The sequence below is a fragment of the Pipra filicauda genome, unplaced genomic scaffold (assembly GCF_003945595.2).
Source record: "Pipra filicauda isolate LSUMZ 115617 unplaced genomic scaffold, ASM394559v2 scaffold194_size2289513_pilon, whole genome shotgun sequence".
Classification (NCBI taxonomy): domain Eukaryota; kingdom Metazoa; phylum Chordata; class Aves; order Passeriformes; family Pipridae; genus Pipra; species Pipra filicauda.
In genome coordinates, this window is record NW_024104303.1 from 714,507 (window position 1) to 734,662 (window position 20,156).

Below are 20,156 nucleotides of genomic sequence, written 5' to 3' on the forward strand. Positions count from 1 at the left end.
TCCACCCGCTGCAGCCAGCGAGGACTACAACTCCCAGGAGGCATCGCGAGAGAGGCGCGGTGCCTGCCGGGACATGGAGTCCCGGGGAGCCCAAGAGGCGCGCCCGGTGACGGCACTTCCGGCGCGGGTTCCGGCGCGCGGCCTTGCTGTGTCAGGCGGGCGCTGCCGCCATGGCGGGCGAGGGAGGTGCGTTCCGGCTGCGCTGCTCCCTCCTGGGGCACGGCCAGGACGTGCGGGGCCTCACCCGCGGCCTCTTCCCGCAGGGCGGCTTCGTGTCCGTCTCGCGGGACCGGACGGCGCGGCTGTGGGCCCCGGACGGGTGAGTGTGGGGCCGCGGCGCTGGGCGGGCCCGCTCCGGCCGGCGCCCTGCGGGGAGGAGGGCGCGGAGGTGGTGCCGCCGGGGAGCCACCCGAGCCCCGCCGGGGTGGTCTCCGCGGCCGTGACCCCCTCAGGGGCTGGCGGCTGAACCGACGGGGCCGGGGAAGGCGGCGGGCGGAGGGACCCTGTTCTGGAGGCGCCCGAGAGTGGCATTGTCGCTTGCATGGATGAGAAGGGGTTGGAGGGGACCTTAAAGGTCATCTGGTCCCATCCTCCCTGCCATGCGCAGGGACACCTTTCACTAGACCAGGTTGCTCAAAGCCCTATCCAGCCGGGCCTTGAACACTTCCAGGGATGGGGCATCCACAACTTCCGTGGGCATCCTGTTCCAGTGCCTCACCACCCTCAGAGTAAAGAATTCCTTCTGTATTTCTAACCTAAATTTCCCCTCTTTCAATCTGTACCTATTACTCCTTTTTCTGTCACTACAGTTCCTGATGAACAGTTCCTCTCTGGCTTCCCTGTAGGCCCCTTCAGACACTGGAAGGTTGCTGTCAAGTCTCCACACAACCTTCTCTTCTCCAGACTGAACAGCACCAACTTTTGCATGCCTGCTGTGAGGGAGGTTTTATGTGTTTAAGCAGTTAGCTGTAGGTCAGTGTTCCAGCCTGCTTTGCAGATGATAACAATACCAGTAAATCTGGGCATCTTTTTTCTGGGTGGTGTCAATAATGTTGTTTCCACCTCATGGTATTCAATGCCAAAGTATTCCTGCTAAGTTTTGCCAGTAAGGCAGTATGCTTTGAATGTTTTAAAAAAACCCATCTTTTCTTGTCCTTGCTGAGCAAACTTCTTTGAACATAATGTGAAATATGAACAAAAAACTGCACAGGAAGTTTGAATACACAAGGGCATTGAAAAACGAAAAACACATTAGGTTTTTTGATATTCGTGTTGCATGGGGTTGTCTCCTACTGTTGAATTTGTTGTGTTGAATTCACAAAGTGAATTTTTCAAGATATCTCTGTGACCAGAAGCAGCACTGCTAAGCAATGTGCTTTGCAGAGAGTGGAGATGCAGGCTATTGCTGGAAGACACAGGATGTACCTCCTCTTCTGACTATAGTTTCAAATTGTGAACTGCATTCTGAAGCTGCTAGGCAGCTTCACTGCCTTCCAGTAAAACAGATGATTGGCAAATTTGCTGAAAGCTTACATGTGTCATTATACTGAGCTCTGCAACTGAGGTGAAGGAAGACTAATCTCATTAAGTGTGTCTTGTTAAATCTCTCATCACAAAGGAAAGAAGTTGTTAAATTGCACAGAAATTTGCAGCAGAAAAGGAAGTCTAATTTTACCCCATAATTTTTGAGGACTCTGTGAGGAAGACATGAGTAACTTATGTGGAGTCATAGTGTTGGTAATGATTATCTTTCTCTGCCCTGAAGACCTGGGGATTACAGTAGCCAGGGTTCAGTGGGTAAGCACACTGCTGTATACTGGTTTTATTGTTTAGATTTGTCAGGAAGATGTGTTGCCTTCACTTGTTCACTGTACCTTCAGCAGATATTTTAGAATTTAAAAGAATGTAATGATTTCCTTACATATATCAAGCTTTCCAAGTATTAGACTATGAAGGATGACAGTGTGATGTGTTATGTTTTTTGAGAGTGGGGGAACAAACGCAGAAGAGAAAAAAGAAAAACCAAAACAAACCAAGCACACAACACCACAACCTGTACTGGGAATAAGTAGCTTCTTCCAGTTAGTCTACAACTATTGAATTTCACTCAGGGTGAAGAAATGAGGGTGCTGCTTAAATCAGTTATGATCTATTTAACTATTAAACCTCTGCAGTGCTCCTCATGAAGAGCCAATTAATAGATTTGGCAAGCAGTAGACTTCCTTCATTTGTGTGCTCTGTTATTTTACCTTGTATTGGGATACATATTTGAGTCTTAAGACAGCGAAAGATTTCGTAAAGGTAAACTGTTACTGTTTCTGATCACATTTGGCATAATGTTTGCAAGGAAAATGAAAACTTAAGTCTTTTCAGGCCTACCACTGCAGAAAAAGAAGTTTAGAGCTTTAAGTATTGACTACTGGGTAGGAATGCTGGGATATAGTATTTCTCTTAGGTTTTTCATTCCTTCTAGGTCATCCATAGTATTTATTTAGCACAATGCAAGCATAGTTGTTAATTCAAGAGTTTAAAGTACTGTTTCTGTCATGACTCTGGATTGATTGTCTTGTATGTTTAGTCTTAACAGGGGTTTTACTGAAATGCACTGTATGAGTGGCCACTCAAATTTTGTATCTTGCGTGTGCATCATACCTCCAAGTGACCTCTATCCTCGTGGACTGATTGCAACTGGTGGCAATGATCATAATATTTGCATTTTTACAGTTGACAGCACAGCTCCTCTTTACATCCTTAAGGGTCATAAAAACACAGGTATGTAGTAATTTTATTTTGGAGGTTTTTTGCATGAAAGTTAACATGATTTATTAGAGAGGAAATTAAGTTGAATTTATAAAACTCAGTTTTGATTTATTTGGTACATAATGTAGCAAACAATTATGACCTCTGCAAACGGGATTTTATAATTTTAATTCATGCAGTGACCATTCATGGCAAGGACTTCCAAGTTTATCTTGATGAATGTTTGGACTTTTACTGCATATGTGAACTCATGGCAATTTACAGAATTATTACCCTTTTACCAAGGGCTGCATTTTTAAGAAGCAGTTGATTCTTCATGTACTAAACTTAATTTTTATATCAAAGCTGATTGGAGCAGAGAAAGTCAGCTTCCTAAATAAACTTTCTCTGCCCATTTTGTTACATAGATAAGGATATAATATTAATTGGTGCTTTAAATACGTAGTTTTATACTGGGTTACTGGAGCATTTTCAGATTATCTTTTTACTGAATCTTTAAATGTCATCACAGCTTCTTGGTGGTAGTAGTTTGCCTTCCAAGCAAACGACTTTTTTTTTTTTTTAACTAAATCTTGCTTCTTGAGGACACAAATTAACACCTGTTGCAAAAAACTTGGTTTTCTGTGACATCTTAAAAATTAAAGCTTTGCATTAATTCTGTATCTTGACTAGTTATCTAACCTGCTTGCCATCGTATTCTGATCTGAGGAGAAGAGGTCTGGTACTAAAAGAAATTTAAAAATATGAATGGCAAAAATATTTCAGATATTGTAACCTAAAGTTGAGAGATTTTGAAGCAACTTCTTTCTTGGTTGCAGTGCAATTATGGTTCCCCAGACTCCTCAATACTAACTATGCTATTGATACCAAGTAAATCTCCTCAAGTTAATCTCTTTAAGTTACTGGATGAGATTTGTGGCAATGCAGGACACTTGTCAGTTCTGACTTGAATGTTCGTTCCAGTTTGCAGCCTTTCATCGGGGAAATTTGGCACATTATTAAGTGGATCATGGGACACAACAGCCAAGGTGTGGTTGAATGACAGATGTATGATGACGTTACAGGTATGAAGTTCCTCTGCATGAATATAAAATGAGTACTCTGAATTTGATTCTGACAGTCTGACAAGTCTAACAATGTCGAGTTTTTTTGCAGGGTCACACAGCTGCAATATGGGCAGTGAAAATACTTCCTGAACAGGGATTAATGTTGACTGGTTCAGCTGACAAAACTATAAAACTGTGGAAGGCAGGCAGATGTGAAAGAACATTCACTGGTAAATGTTGCTGTAGTTGATAATTTCATTAGGGTAATGTATTCTTTTAAAAAGAGAAAAAACCAAAACATTAAAACCTTACAAAACCATGGATAAATTGAACGATACTTGGGCAGGATTTTTAAAGTCTCTGAAGTTGTATGCTCGGAAGTCACATGATTTTTAAAAGAATAAGATTTTTACGAGAATTGTGAGCAATTTTTTTTTTTAACTTCTCCCATAATGAAGATTTGTTGCCTGGATTTAGATGTGAGCTAAATAGAAATGGTGTACTGCTGCTAACAGAGAGAAAAACTGCATTAAATTTTTCCTTTCTTTTATAAAGGACATGAAGATTGTGTGAGAGGTTTAGCTATTCTCAGTGAAACAGAATTCCTTTCCTGTGCTAATGATGCTAGTGTTCGAAGATGGCAGATATCTGGAGAATGTCTGCAGGTGTACTATGGACACACAAATTACATATACAGCATCTCTGTTTTCCCTCAATGTAAAGGTAGGGTTTTGTGACTATTACCCAATATGAAATGCAGTGACAGGGTGGGTGTTCTGTTGTTGAACTCAGGTAGTGTTTAATTTACTTCTTACATCTAGTGTAAATAGATTTTAAAAAGTGCTGTGATTGACTCCAAATCACACCTGTGTCAGAGTTGCTCTGGCAGTATGTGGGATAAAAGGTCCTGGGTTAGGGCTAATTGAAGCCTTAAGTGAAACTTGGGTGAAGCAGTAGGCAAGACTGTTGTCTAAATTGCCACCCGTGTTTCAGCACTGTTGCAGAGGAGTAAAATATAATGTGTGGTTTACCAGTTTGACATAATATAAATTTACATAATCCCACAATGTGCATTATAAATAGTTTAGGTTAACAATTTTATGTATGAGGCTAAATTACATTTGTTTTCAGAAATAGAGGTTTAGAGGTTCAGAACTAACTGTTGCAGACAGTTGCAGAAGAAATTCCAAGTCAGTGACCTTTATGTGGTGTATGGGACACTTGTGCATTTGTTCATCAGGTAAAGTGCATGTATATAAACGGATGTGTATACTGTAATCTTCCTATGCCTTAGAATTCCTCACTGAGGAGTTGTAGACGTTTGAGAGTGCTTTATGCAAGATTTTTAAAAAGCAGGCTTACCATCCAAAACTCAATTTAAAACAAATGCGAAACTGTGCGAGTTAAGTGCAAGATGAAGCAGTGATGATTACCAAATTGTTTCACTCTTGAAAGGAGGAAGGGGTCATTGTTTGTCTTGGGCATAATTGCATTCCCTGCCTGGGTGTGTAGTTTGCAATTTATGCACTTGACAAGACAGATTAGAAGTGGCTTTCCTTTTGCTCTCTTCTTACAATTGAGAGAAGTAATAAATTGTAGAAGGGTTCTTTTACTGTTCTAATTTTTAGATACCCAGTTGCACAATGGCATCTAGTATCACAGGATGCTAAAAATATACTTTAGAAGTTTTTGTACTTTTTTTATTTTCAGATTTTGTGACTACTGGAGAGGATAGATCTCTTAGAATCTGGAAACAAGGGGAATGTGCTCAAACAATCAGACTCCCAGCTCAGTCTGTGTGGTGCTGCTGTGTGTTAGACAATGGTGACATCGTAGTTGGTGCAAGGTATCCAGATTTTATTCTCACTATATTTGTAGATCCAAATCTGCAAGTCCTTGATGAAATTGAAAACATCACTTGGAGCATCAGTTTCATTTCTATTTAAAAATGCAGCCATCAAAATATGCACGTGTGTGTTAAGTTTAAACATGTGCTATACTTCATCCAAAATGTAAATTTTTTATATGACTCAGAGAGGTAGAGTGAATTCTTTGGAGATGTGGTAAACCATGAATAGACAGAGAATAAATGTATAAATACTGTGTAAAGAATATTTTTGATAAGCATATCATATCTTGATTTTAAAATTATATTAAAGACAGGGTTAGCTGCTTGATTACTTCTCTGGGTGGTTTTACCATGACAGTGAATTCCTTCCATAGGAATAATTGAGAGGAGTAATTAAAAGTAGTGATGGTTTCTTTTGATGTAGAAGTCACCATTAGAATTTATGTAATCATTGTGATATTTAAAATCCTATTTCTGTTTGAATGTTTTCTCTCCATTCAGTGATGGAATTATAAGAGTGTTTACAGAGTCTTTGGAACGTACAGCAAGTGCTGAGGAGATTCAGGCTTTTGAAAATGAGCTTTCCCAAGCATCCATTGACCCTAAAACTGGAGATTTAGGAGATATTAATGCTGATGACCTTCCTGGAAGAGAACATCTTAAGGATCGTGGTAAGTTAGTGTACTTTTGTGATTTTAGAGATGCCTCCAAATCTGGAGGTCTTGAAACTTTTAATAGTTTCCAAAATTAAGGCTTTAATCACTTTCAGTAGGGTTGCTGAAGGAAACAGCTTAATTTTGCTCTATTAATTCCACTGATTCTTTTGGAGGCAAGACTCTAGGTTTTTTTGTTTGTTTGTTTGTTGGGGTATTTTTTGGTAGACTAGAATGGTAAAAAAATATTTATCTTATGGGATAATTTAGAAAAAGATAGAATTCAGGATGCTGCAATGTGTTCAAGATGTTTTGGATCTGTTCCGTCAGCCGTACCAACAGTAAATGAGTCAGGTATTTTGCAAAGGGACTACTGAATGTGTAATTTTTTTTTTCCCTAAAATAAGCATTAGGTGTAAATTTTCTGCTTTAGCTTTTGGCTTGAAAGATAGTTTTCGCTAACTCGGTTCACACTTTCTAGGTACTCAGGAGATTGCTGAGAATGCAGTAGAAGCAGTAGTAAACATTACTCTAAAATAGACATATACTTTTTCCGAAGGTGAAGTAAACAGTGATTTCAACCCTTGGCTCTTATAAGCAAGTGGAAATCTTACAACCATATGGAACTTTGCATCTAGTTAAGACCATGGGAGAGTATCACCTTTCTTGGTTGTCATCTCGCTGGGGAAATGATAAACTTTTGAAATACTTGACCTAAGTAAGGGTTGGTTTTGCAAGTTAGTCTGGTGGCAGATACCGTTACCGTAACTGTAAATGCTGTTGTCAAGATACCTGCTGTTCTTGCTGTGACGTGTAGTTTTGTGCTGGTTTTGGCTGGGATAGAGTTAATTATCTCCAATAGGAGCTAGTGTGGGGCTGCGTTTTGGATTTGTGCTGGAAATGGTGTAGATAATACGGGGATGTTTTCATTTCTGCTGAGGAGGGCTTACACAGAGCCAAGGCCTTTGCTGCTCCTCACCCCACCTCACCAGCAAGGGAGTGCACAAGGAGCTTGGAGGGGTCACAGCCAGGACAGCTGAGCCCAGATGACCCAAGAGATATCCCATACCACATGGCATCATGCTCGGGATATAGACTAGGGGGAAGAAGGAAGGGGGGGATTTTGGTGATAACATTTTTCTTCCCAAGTAACTGTTAAGCATGATGGGAGTCCTGGAGACAGCTGAACACCTGCCTGCCCATGGGAAGTGGTGAATGAATTCCTTGTTTTGCCTTGCTTGTGCATGTGGCTTTTGCTTTATCTATTAAACTGTATCTCAACCCACACATTTTTTTCACTTATACTCTTCCAATTCTCTTCTGCATCCCAGCCAGGAGGAGAGTGAGCGAGGGGCTGAGTGGTGCTTAGTTGCCATCTGGGGGTAAACCATGACATGTATCTGCTTACTTCCTGTGCTGTGACGTTACATGTTATTGAACTATTTTTTTCATTTTTAATGCTAAGCACTATTCAAAGACTTTCCTAAAGTAAATTGTATTCTTGAAATTGTTCAAACTCTTATACTCTGTCTACAGGAACAAGAGATGGACAGACACGGCTTATTAAAGATAATGGTAAAGTAGAAGCATATCAATGGAGTGTTAGTGAAGGAAGATGGATAAAGATTGGTGATGTCGTTGGTTCTGCCGGAGCCACACAACAGACATCTGGAAAAGTTTTATTTGAAGGAAAGGTATATGCAAACTTTAGTTTTATTCCTTCCTAAGTAAAATACTGAATTTCCCATTAAAATCTATTCTGGTCTTTGTTCAGATAAAATATAATGTAGAAAATAGGTATTTGTTTTGTACTTTCTTGTCATCCTTGATCTCAGAGGTAGAAGTATAAGTACTACTTGCTTCATTACTTCTGAAACACATTTTGTAAAATGAGTAAGCCAACGAAGACAAATTATTTTGGAGAAACTAGTAATAGAGAAATGATCAAGTTCTGTGGGGTGAAGCCCCACAGAAGCCTCTGAAGCTTGAGGGGTTTGAAATATTATAAAGTGTTAGGCCGTTTTCCATGAGAACAGTAAAGCTAATTAGATAGTTCCCATGGACACAGCCTTGAGTTATAAAGAGTACAAGGTTAAAGCTGTTTGAGTGCAGGTGCTGCATGCCTAAGTGTTTTTGCAAGAATTTGTTTATATTATATGTGTGAGAAAGTAGAAGCGGGCGAGCTCAAAAAAAGCTGCTGCTTCTGAGAAGCAGCAGACATCTCTCTGTCTCATCACCCTGTTGTGTGTCATGTGTGTTCTTTTCTTCTCGGACCAAGACCTATTGACATTTTACCCCACGACGAAGTTCTATTTTATTTATTGTTAATAACTTGAGAAGTTAATTTCCTTTCCAAAGGAAGCGAACCATACAACTTAAAATGCAAGGCTTACCTAAAATATTAGGTACTGGGCCTTCTGTACCCCTTTTCTGTAGTAACCAAAGAACTTAAAGATAGCTGGAAAATGTTTCCTTTACTGAAATATACACAGAAAAGTCTGTCTGGGGCAGAAAAAATGCCTCAGAGATACAAATTTTCTCACTCACATGTTTTGAAAGTTAGAATGTTAGAAAATTGTAGTTTTTTAGTATTAGAAGTGTGCTTTTAAGACTGAAGTTTTTTGAGGCATCTGACTTCCCTGTAGCTTTTCAGGCAGCCAGAGCTGTCCGTGAGAATTATGTGGTGCATCTGTTATTTTGTAACATATCTACACAAACGTTATCATGATATGTTGTTTTACTCCATGTTCTGTTCTTGAGACAGAGAAGTCTGGAAACTATAGGTTTAAGTTTCTCATGATTTTGGCTGAGACAGAGTTCATATTCTTTTTAGCATCTGGTACAGTGCTGTGTGTTTTGGATTTAGAGTAGCAACATTCTTGATAACATACTGATGTTCTGGCCAGTGCTAAGTAATGTTTACCCGGAGTCAGCAAATGTTTACTTGCAATCTCTGTAGGAGAGTATTATTGATACATTCTGCAGTATCACTGATATTGATACAGCACAGTGTTACAGTTTTTAGGCTTATTCCTGGGCTGTTTTTAGTCTACATTTGATACATCTTTTTGTAAAGAATGCTGTCAAACTTGTAATTTGCTTTTATTTTTATTCTGCTTAAAGGAGTATGACTATGTTTTCACTATTGATGTAAATGAAAGTGGGCCTTCCTACAAACTGCCATATAACATCACTGATGATCCTTGGCTGAGTGCATACAACTTCCTGCAAAAGAATGATCTAAATCCTATGTTTCTGGATCAGGTGGCGAAGTTTATTATGGACAACACTAAGGGGCAAACACTGTTAAGTTCAAGTGCTCAATTTTCAGATCCATTTACAGGTAAAAATTTTAAACTTAAATGATGACATCAGTCACTCCTCCCAGTTTTGTGTCTTCAGCAAACTCGCTGAGAGTATATTCTGACCTTCCAGGTCATTAATGAGGATGTGGAACAGGACTGGATGCAGTACTGACCCCGGGGTAGTGGCTGGCTTCCAACTAGATGTTCTGCCACTGATCACCACCCTCTGGGCCTGATTGTTCAGTCAGTTTCAAATCACCTCACTGTCACAGAATCAGAGAATTGTCAAGGTTGGAAAAGACCTCTAAGGATATTGAGTCCAACAATTAACTTAGCACTTCTGTGTTCACCACTACACCATATCCCCAAGTGCCATATCCACATGCTTCTTGGATGCTTCCAGGTTGATGATTCTACCACTTTCCTGAACAGCCTATTCTAGTGCCTGACAACCCTTGCAGCAGAAAACTTACATCTAATCTAAACCTCCCCTGGTGCAACTTGAGGCCATTTCCTCTCATCTTATCACTTGTAACCTGGAAAAACAGACCAACCCCCACCTTTCTACAACCTCCTTTCAGGTGGTCGTAGAGAGCGATGTGGCCCACCCTGAGCCTCCTTGTCTCAGGGCTAAACACCCTCAGCTCTCTAAGTCACTCCTCACAGGACATGTGCTCCAGACCCTTCACCAGCTTCATTGCCTTTCTCTGGACTCGCTCCAGTCTGGGTTTTGATTTGGTTGTGTCCAAGTATATAGCATGTATGCACCAGAAGACAAACTTCTGACTCTCAATTAGTATGAAAGAATTTGTTTGCATCAGGGGATAGGATCGGATTTCCTATAATGCCACAATAAACCATAAGACATATATGATGTTTAGCTTTATTTTTGAGCTGCTTCTGGCTGAAAAGTACTGACATTTGAATAACATCAAGCTGTGTTTAATAGTCACTGGTTTTCTTGCTGTTTCACTAGGTGCTGGACGTTATGTTCCAGGCTCTTCATCTGGATCGAATACAATACCTGGGGCAGATCCATTTACAGGTAATGTAAAATTCGTAATTTCTCTGGCTAGCATGTAAGATGCGTATTTTAGTCGTGTTCACTTGTATTCCACGTTCGGCTCCAGATGGCTGTTTCTTGCAGCTCTCTGGGGCAGTAGTGTGGGACTGCCTGGTAAGGTGGGCTCTGCCACTGTCAAAGCATATGGAGATCTGTTCAGTAGTAGAGAGCCCTCTGCTGTCTGTTCTGCCTCATGTCGCTCTGCTCTCTACAGCAGAAGGGTAAGGACATAAAACTTTTGTTTTGCAAAAATCCATATGCAAGGACAACACAGAAATGAGTATGTTCATAAAGGTAGTTCTCTATTTTCATTGTCACTTATTACATGATTTTTATAAGTACCATGCACCCTAGATCCTTACTGGGATAGCTATTGTAAAAAGCTACTGATAGCTTTTTACAAACAAACTTTGCTTGTTTGCAAAGACATCCCCAGTTGCAGCCCTGCTTTTTCAGACTTACCCCATCTGCAATAAGTAGCTCTTGCTCCTTGAAGGTCCTGTAGTCAATAAATGCCAAAGCTCTGCCAGTAAAACCAGTAAAACCAGTAAAACCATGCACTGAGCTGCTGACCTACGTGATGAGTCCGTTTCTATTCAAGCAATTTTGCTTTCTTGATAGCATCAAAGAAACACCACCTGGGCTCTTCACTCTTGCTCCCAGGGCTCTCTAATCACCCTTGATACTCTCCAGGACTTCCTTGGCAATACCATTGATGGCTGTGTGGAAGAGTAGCAGGGTAACAATCTTGGTAATGTCTCTCTGGCATCCTGGATCCAAGCCTATCCCAAGATATCTGGAGATATACTCCTGTGTCAGTAGTGGGTGCCTCCATACCCTGCAGGAGGATACTCTGCCTCCTGTCACTGTCACTTGCCTTTCTCCTGGGGAAGAACCTGCTGGGTGCTTTTCCTTACCAGTGCCAGGGCGCACTGCCTGTTCTGCAGTTGCAGATCTACAGGTAGAGCTGAAGCCTTCATGCCATTGCCAAAACCCACAGCCTTCAGCCTTCCCCATCCTGGCAGTCTTTCTCTGTTCCTATTCTACTTTGTTGTCCAGCGATCTCTTCTCCCGTGCTTTGTGTGGCTTTGTCTGTGATCTCTGCAGGTGGAGGTCTCGCCTGAGGCCTCACTGCCAGAAAGGAGAGTCCACCTCCCACAGGAGAGGCCACTTCGGGCCCCATGCACATAGAGAGCAGGTCTGAGCAGTGCCCTCCTGCTGGAGCTTGTCATGGATAAGTACCTGCCGTGCTGAGGGCCTTTGCTCCTCTGGGTGCCGGAGACCATGCCAGTGGTCTCCCATTTGTGTCTCACTTAGCTAGTGAATGCTATCATCACCAACACCCTCACACATAGGCATAGATTTAATCCTTAAAGAAGTGTTGAAGATTTCTTTATAATTCCTTTAGTGCAAAATAATCCCTTTAATGGTGATTTTTGAAAACTAGTGACTAAATACAGGTATATATTACCTCTGTACCAGTGGTGGTGGTTAAAAAACTTAACATCTTTGTTTAGGTGCTGGTCGCTATGTTCCTGGTTCAGCATCAAATGCAGGAGCTCCAGTGGGCGGAGTTGATCCATATACAGGTAAGAGATGATTTCTGCCAATGAAAAACAATCCTGATCTTTTGTTTTGTTTTTTCTTCTGACATGAATTCTGCATTGATGCAAATTGATACTTTATTAAAAATAATGAGCAGACTGAAGCTGCTTATACTCTGGAAATTATTCAGCAAATACGGATAACAGAGCCTTGCTTTACATGCATGAATTAGGTACACAAGCTCTTTATCAAAACATGGTCAAGGCTGAAATACTCCTTTTTGATTCTAACTTAACTGAATGCAGGTGCATCTGACTCAGCTTGTTCCCACACCCATTCCTATGAATGGCTGTGTATTTAGTTCGCATAATTAAGAAATCACTGTTAATAATTTAAACTTGTAAGTTTTTACATGAGGGGAGGACAGTTTGAGATTGCTTTAAATTTTAAACCTTGAATTTAAAAATAATGTAAGGAAAGACAGCTATTTGCATAAATGTTCATTTTTTTTCCCAGAAGATACTTTTCTGAGTGACATTCAGCAGTAGAGAATTACTTCTAGGATATTGTTCTCTGTTAGACACTTTGATGTGCTGTTGAATGTTCTGTATTGCATTTCTGTAGGAATGGGTGCCTACCAGTCAGCTGCAGCTAAAGCTGAAAATATTTATTTTCCGAAGAAGGATGCTGTCACCTTTGATCAGGCCAATCCTACGCAGATACTGGGTCAGTGTTTTATTATCAAGGATGACATTTTTCATTTGTTTGAAGTAACTTGACATTTGAGCTTTTAACAAACCTAAGCAATTTCCCATAGCTTTCCTAATGTTTCTTGGTTTTTACCTTTTAAAATTGCACTCATCATTTTATTGGTGCATGTATTTGAAGGCTTAGAAGTATGAGTACTTCACAGGAACTTTTACCTAATACAGAATGTCCTTTCTTTCCTTTCCATTGCCTTGTATTCTTGTTTCCATATAATCTCTACCTTTTTTGTCACCAGTTTGTTTCTGTATATTTCTGTAAGGGTTTTGTAAAATTATTTGTACTCACAGTGTATCTGCCTTGAAGATATTAAAACTCAATTCTTTATCTCCCTTTTATACACAGACCTTGAAAATGTTTAGCTGTCTAGCTAGTCTGATGAGGAAACTTAGGAACAAGAGACTCTGGTTTTTAGAAAAAATATACCTTCACCTTTATCCAACATCTTGAAGAGGGCAAGCTCCTGACTTTACAGCCATGGAATCATAGAATGGTTTGGTTTGGAAGGGACCTTTAAAGATTATCTAGTCCAATCTCCCTGCCATGGGCAGAGACACCTTTGACTAGACCAGGTTACTCAAAGCTCCATTCAGCGTGACCTCAAGCACTTCTAGGAATGGGACATTGACATTTTCTCTGGGCAAGTTGTTCTGATGTCTCTTTCAGTTCAAAAGCATTAACCCTTGTCCTATCACTACAGGCCCCGATAAAAGGTCTCCTTCTATGTCATAAGCCTCCTTTAAGAATTGAAAGGCTGCAGTAGGGTCTCCCCGGAGCCTTCTCTTCTCCAGGCTGAAAAACCCCAACTCTCAGCCTTTCCTTGTAGTAGAGCTCTTCAACCCCCGTGGTTGCTTTTTTTGTCCCTTCTCTGGACCCACTCCAAGAGATCCATGTCTTTCTTGTGCTGAGGACCCCATAGGTGGATGCAGCATTACAGGTGGAGTCTCACAGGCAGCAGAGTAGAGGGGCAGAATCACCTCTGTTGCTGTGGTAGCCACGCTGCTTTTTATGCAGCCCAGGATGCAGTTGGCTTTCTGGGCTGTGACTTGTGTCCAACTTACTAATTAACCACTACCCCCAAGTCTTTTTTTCACTGCTGCTCTCAATCTCTTTTTAACCCACATATTGATCAAGTTTTATTTTCTGATTAAAAAAAATGTCAGAGTCTTCAGTTAGCCTTATCCTGTTGTGCCGAATTTTGTTGCACTCTGTTATTTGTTCAAGGAGAAGTTAAGGGATTCACAAACTTTTCCTGGAGGTTTTGGCTATTAAAGAGATTTAGCCTCCTTTTGGTTTTCCATACATTAACAGTAAAATTTTGTTCAGAACTTCCTAAGAGGGAGAACAGCAAGACTGGCTGACATTCATGTTATAGCAAAGGCAAGACTTTCACTTAGTCTTTAAAACATACTGCATCAGTTTATTTTTATCCTGTAGTCTTGAAGGATAATGGTATTACTCACAGGCTTAGTGGGCTGTTTGTTTTTTTGAAGTTTAGAATCAGAAAACTAGGTTTACTGTGTTTTCCCTGCAGTTTTGTAACAGTGCGTGGTTAAATACACTTGTAAATATTATGGCTGGACTGGGAGACATTTAATAGATGAATGTTTGTATTGTATTTTTTTTTCCACGAGGGCCCATGGTTGATTTTTTTGTGCATACTATAAAACAAAAGGGTGTACTAATGTAATGTTGTCTGCTTGTGTATTTATTGACATGGCCCTCGTTATATCTGGAAAAACCATGATTGGCAGGTCCTTAATGCTCGAGCCATTACATTAAAATGATTTTTCCAATACTTGGATTTTTAAATCACAATGAAGTTTGAATACAGGACATGCCATAAGCAAAATATGATCACAAAACTTAAATAAGAAAAAATACAAAACCTGTGATCACACTAAGGACATACAGTTTCTTCGTTGTTTCTATGACCTAATAATAGGAAAGAACAAAAAAGAAATCATATTTGTTATGAAAGCTCTAATGGTCTTGTGATTATTTTCTGCATTTTTCTCTTTATGTAGGCATTTTCTGAAATTTTCAACAAATTCTGAATCTTTTTGTTGACTGTTAGAGGAGATTTTAGTAGTAGTGATCATTGTGGTAATTGAAAATTTAAATTAGAATATTATGAAATTGGGAAAAGTGTTCAAAAATTCATCGCCCCCCAAAAACCCCCAATTACAGTAGTTGTTACTTGTTTGTAAAGTGCTTTTGTAGTCTTTCATTCAAGATCTTGATTTGTGAAGTTCTCTTATCAGAAAGCCATGCCTCTTCCTTTGGTTTTACAGGCAAATTAAAGGAACTTAATGGCACAGCAGCTGAAGAACATAAGCTTACAGAAGATGACTTGATAATTCTAGAAAAGTTATTATCTGCAACATGCAACACCTCTGCAGAAACACCTACAGCACAGCAACTTCAGACTTTATGGAGAGCAGTTAACTGGCCAGAAGGTAGACACTTGCAGTTAACTTCTTGTACTGTCATCTCATCAACACTTCACCATGAACAAAAAGTCTTGTTATGCTGTTTATTACACAGAGTCTGTCTCAAAGACTTGATAGCCTTAGTAGAAAACAGATGATGAACAGGTGCTAACAACACTGATCAGCAGCAGAGGCAAAACTGATAGTTGGTTATCAGGTTTCGTTGTTGTCACAGTAGTAAATGTAAATGAGAAACTTGATATAAACATCAGTCATGGTTATTTCATTAGCAGAGTCATCTTCAAAAATGTGTGAGACTTGTTTGGAAATACAACAAGGAAGTGTGAGCTTGGGATCATATGTTTTTATCAAATGAGAGATGAAATTGTAGAGATAAATTATGTTAAAAAAATATCAAAAGTAGCTCTTATTTTAATGTGGTAGAAAGGGAGAAGTTACAGAACCTCTAGGCTATGTGGTCAAAACTGCATTGATGAAATGACATTCTGAATGAATGCAAGTGGAGGTGATATAATTCCATGTAGTAATGTATCCTCAGCAGTGATAGATTGGAAAGACTATTTTGGTTATTAAGGCACATTCTGGAAAGAAAGCATACATTGCATATACAAGTATCTAAAAATGTGGTGAAAATTAACTGCTTTCTTGAAGATGGAGTTCAAGATTAATTAGCTGGAAGAACATTTTAGTATTAAAAATTTATGGTCATTATATAACATCACTTAATCAAAGTATGTTTTGCATAGCTGGGAGCTATGGTAATGGCTAATGTCATACTTTCCAGACTCTCTTTCTATTGTACAAAGCATTAATTCTGAAGATTCTGCATGTCTGAAGGAAAATCCTCAATAAGTAGTTAGGCAGGTTCAGCTTTGATTTCATTATAAGCATAGGATAGCAATAGTAGATCAAGGAGACAGATATGTTTAAAAGTCAGACAAGGGAGGATACAACTGAACAAACTTTTAGTTCAGATTACTTAAAATCATTTCCAGTTGATCAGTTGAGGACCTGTTTTCTATTTTCTTTGCAAATTTTGTCTCAGAAATGAAGGTAATTAAAATATTTTTTCTCTTTTCTTTTTTTCCCTGGAAGCAGTTTTGTAGTGATGCTGTCTATGTAGGGATGTTTAGTCAGAAGCTTTCAGAGACATTTGCCTTCAGTGTTATCAATTAAAGTTTTTGGAAAGATTTAAGATTTTCTGCAAAGCACTGTATTTATCCTAAATTAAGGGTTATGGGTTTTTTTATGATAAGTGTTAATAGAATGGATTTGTCAATATTTAACTTCATGAATTTCAAACAACTTGTGCTTTACCTGAGTCTCTGCATGAAACTGTTACTGTCTGTTCCCCAAGCTGCAGGGCTAGGGGCTGTATCTGAAAGAAAACTCACTGGCACATTTGCACAAAATGCAATATTAATTCTAAAATTCTGTTCTGTTTTGTTTCTTAGATATTGTCTTTCCAGCCCTAGACATTCTTAGATTGTCTGTCAGGCATCCCACTGTGAATGAAAACTTCTGCAGTGAAAAGGAGCATGTACAATTTATCGTCCTTCTCCTTAAATTTCTGAACCCTAAAGGAAAGCAAGCAAACCAGCTGTTGGCACTTAGAGCTCTTTGCAATTGTTTTGTCAGCCATGCAGGTGAGAAGCTCATGATGGAACAGAGGGATGAAATAATGACACAAGCAATAGAAACTAAATCGGGCAATAATAAGAACATCCACATTGCGCTGGCCACACTGACATTGAACTATGCTGTATGTTTACATAAAGTCAACAATGTTGAGGGCAAAGCTCAATGTTTATCAGTCATCAGCACAGTTATGGAAGTTGTTCAAGACCTTGAAGCCGTTTTTAGACTCCTTGTGGCTCTTGGGACGCTTATCAGTGATGATACAAATGCTGTGCAATTAGCTAAGTCTCTTGGAGTTGACTCTCAAATAAAAAAGTATGCCTCTGTATCGGAACCAGCTAAAGTAAAAGAATGCTGTAGGTTTGTTCTTAATCTGCTATAATAACTTTTAGCACTTGGGAGACACAGTGTATGCAGAAAAAAGATGCTTCTATTCATATTTTATGACAGATTATACTTGAGAAAATACTGGGGATTAATTACACTTGATTTGTTGCAAGATGCAGAGCAAATAAAAATTTTTTCACTGTTTGTCATTTGACTGCTTTTCTGAAGAGTATGATGCACAGGATCTTTTCAACAAGTCCTGACACTGCTCAGATCAAAACAGATCACCAAGATCAAACCATCTCAGTACTTACAGGTCATCTAGATGGAAAGGTAGGAAATGCCTGTTATTTAGTGACTATCAACTCTGACACCCACTCCAACCACATTTCTTTGTTTCAGCATGATGAGTCTGTTTCTTGACTTGCTTTTTGTCAGCAGAGAAGGGGTCCTGAGAACTGTTAAGTTCAATAGTGCATTTCACAAGCTTATTAGTTAACATTGGTTAATATTAACCCTTGTCAAATAGCCTGGTAAGGAATTTTTTCATCAGCTTTTCTCCACTTCCTTTTGAAAGCTAGCTGTTTGTGGCTCTTACTGTTTTTTAACCCAGAACTAGGGGACTTTTAGAGGGGTAGAATCTCTGCATATGGATGATGACCTTCACTCACAAGTTTGTATCTTGCAGCTTGTAAAATAGCGTGAACTTCTACAGAAGCTTTTACCTGACTTTTTAACTTTTAAGGACAGGAATACCCCACCAATTCATAGCAAGTGTCTTACTCCAGAAAGTATGCTGTAAAATTCAAGATGATTAAAAAGAAGAAGAACCATCTTGAAGAATGGGAGAAAAATTTAGGTGCAGAGAACAGATCGAACAGCAGAAGCTTGAAGATGCTTCCTAGACGTGGCCTTGTCTGTCAGTGTTGAAGAGGCATTTGGACAATGTCCTTAACAAGATACGCCAACTTTTGGTCAGCCAAAAAGTGGTCAGGCGGTTGGACTAGATCATTACAGGTTCTTTACAACTGAAATATTCTAAACTGTATGAATATAAATTCAAGTTTTATGCAATAGCTTTAATTTCATAACTGTGGTGATTGTGAAAAGGGAAAATAATATTTTACAGCTAATTCCAGCAGATCTAAGATGTTCATCTCCAAAGGGGAATGTTACCTTCTACTACTCCTGCACTACATTTGGATTTAGAATTAAGATGAACTGAAGATGGTCAATGTTCCAGTTACATTTTTCATTAGACTAATAGAATGGAAAACATGAAAAAAAAATGGGCAGGCTTTTCTGGCACATGAGTTCTGGCACATGCCTGCGTTATCTGCCAGAGATGAACGTTTATGTGACCAAGAGCTCTGACTTTTTTTTTTTCTATATCTACCTGAACTGTCTGAATTACTGCACTACTTCCAGAAAATCTTCCTTTTCAGATTCTTAGTTGCACACTTGTACTGTGTCCACAGTTGATGGATTTCTAGATACATACCCTTACAAACAGTCTTGATCATGGTCTTAGTCATAGGTTTTCTCATTTGATCCATTGCAGGTTCATGTATTAGGCAGTCAGAGAGATTATTGGGGATTTACAGTGCTCAGTAGATGAACCTCTTCCTGCGAAAGCATCTAAGAAGCTACCATTAGGAAACATGTCTGTGAAATAATGTGCCTGTCTGTTGAATTTTGGTTGCCTACTATACAATTGTTCTTGAAACTTTAGCTTTTAAATGTTGTGCTCTATAACTGTGTTTGTACATGTGCTATTTTAAAAAAACTATACTTGTCTTAACATTTTGATTTTATTATTGTGGGATTGCTCTGTTACAGGTTATCTCTTCACGTGAAAATTGTCATGAATTTCCCAGACCAAAAATTAATGTTTATATTAATAAACATACTCTGGCAACTCCAAGAAATGGTATATTAAGAGATATTACAAAATTTGATTATATTTGCGGAGAAATGATGAGGCACAGAAAAAATCCTTCTTCTAGGGCCTGCAGCAATGCATATTAGGCAAGATAAACAAAGCAGGCCAGGAATATTTGGAGAGAAAGATACCTGTTTCTAAAAGGGTACTGTGGTATCCAGCCATTCCATAATCTAGCATTGTCTGAGGGAACAGGGAGAGTGGGAAATTGTATGCTATTGCTTGTGTTTTAAATTACACTTTAAAACTCCAGTGTAGTTCATGTCAGCATGCATGTACCTAAACACACAAATACATGTAAGTACTAACTACACAATCTGCTGCTGAGGTCGCAAACAAGTAGAACACCTTAAGAATGTCACCAGGATGCATTTTCTGTTTCAGTGAAAGCATGTTAAACCTATACTGAGGAAACATGCCAGGCACGATGTCCATGGTGTACGATCTTTTGAGACCAGAGGACATTGAAAACAAATACATGCCTATCACACAGCTCAGAGCTGGCTTGCTGTCTAGAGCAGTAAACTTCAGAGGAGTTGATCTGTGTGCTGCATGTTCCTGGTTTGATTCATTGGGGGATAGTGAAAGTATGTTTTGAGAGATTTCAAGAGCCCATTACAGAGAAGTTGTGTCTTCTGCTAAGAATTCAAAGCTTCTCAGTAGATGCCAAAATTCTTTTGGCATCTTTTTCTAAGCTAGAACGGAAGCTCTTAGAACAGGAAACAGCACGTAATAGCACCTCATGTTAAAGCTTTGTTGTTAGGCATGCCTTGGGTTTTATAAAGTGGAAATACCTGGGATCTACTTGGA

At 39.4% G+C, this 20,156-nt stretch overlaps 1 protein-coding gene across 1 annotated transcript; it reads left to right on the forward strand.

The window, feature by feature from the left end:
- Positions 1-141: 141 nt before the first annotated feature.
- PLAA (phospholipase A2 activating protein) lies at positions 142-19,328 on the forward strand. Its single transcript, XM_027715054.2, has 14 exons — positions 142-319; positions 2,579-2,772; positions 3,724-3,824; positions 3,916-4,036; positions 4,362-4,529; positions 5,517-5,652; positions 6,157-6,326; positions 7,845-8,002; positions 9,432-9,651; positions 10,590-10,658; positions 12,194-12,265; positions 12,846-12,947; positions 15,281-15,445; positions 16,894-19,328. Exons 1-14 carry the CDS (start codon positions 171-173, stop codon positions 17,457-17,459), a joined length of 2,391 nt encoding a protein of 796 aa, XP_027570855.1. The 5' UTR covers positions 142-170; the 3' UTR covers positions 17,460-19,328.
- Positions 19,329-20,156: the final 828 nt, after the last annotated feature.

Coding starts and splice junctions, on each gene's coding strand:
- PLAA (XM_027715054.2), top strand. CDS start 171: ATGGCGGGCGAGGGAGGTGCGTTCCGGCTGCGCTGCTCCCTCCTGGGG. Junction 3,825..3,915: donor GATGTATGATGACGTTACAG/GTATGAAGTTCC, acceptor GTTTTTTTGCAG/GGTCACACAGCTGCAATATG. Junction 15,446..16,893: donor AGCAGTTAACTGGCCAGAAG/GTAGACACTTGC, acceptor TTTGTTTCTTAG/ATATTGTCTTTCCAGCCCTA.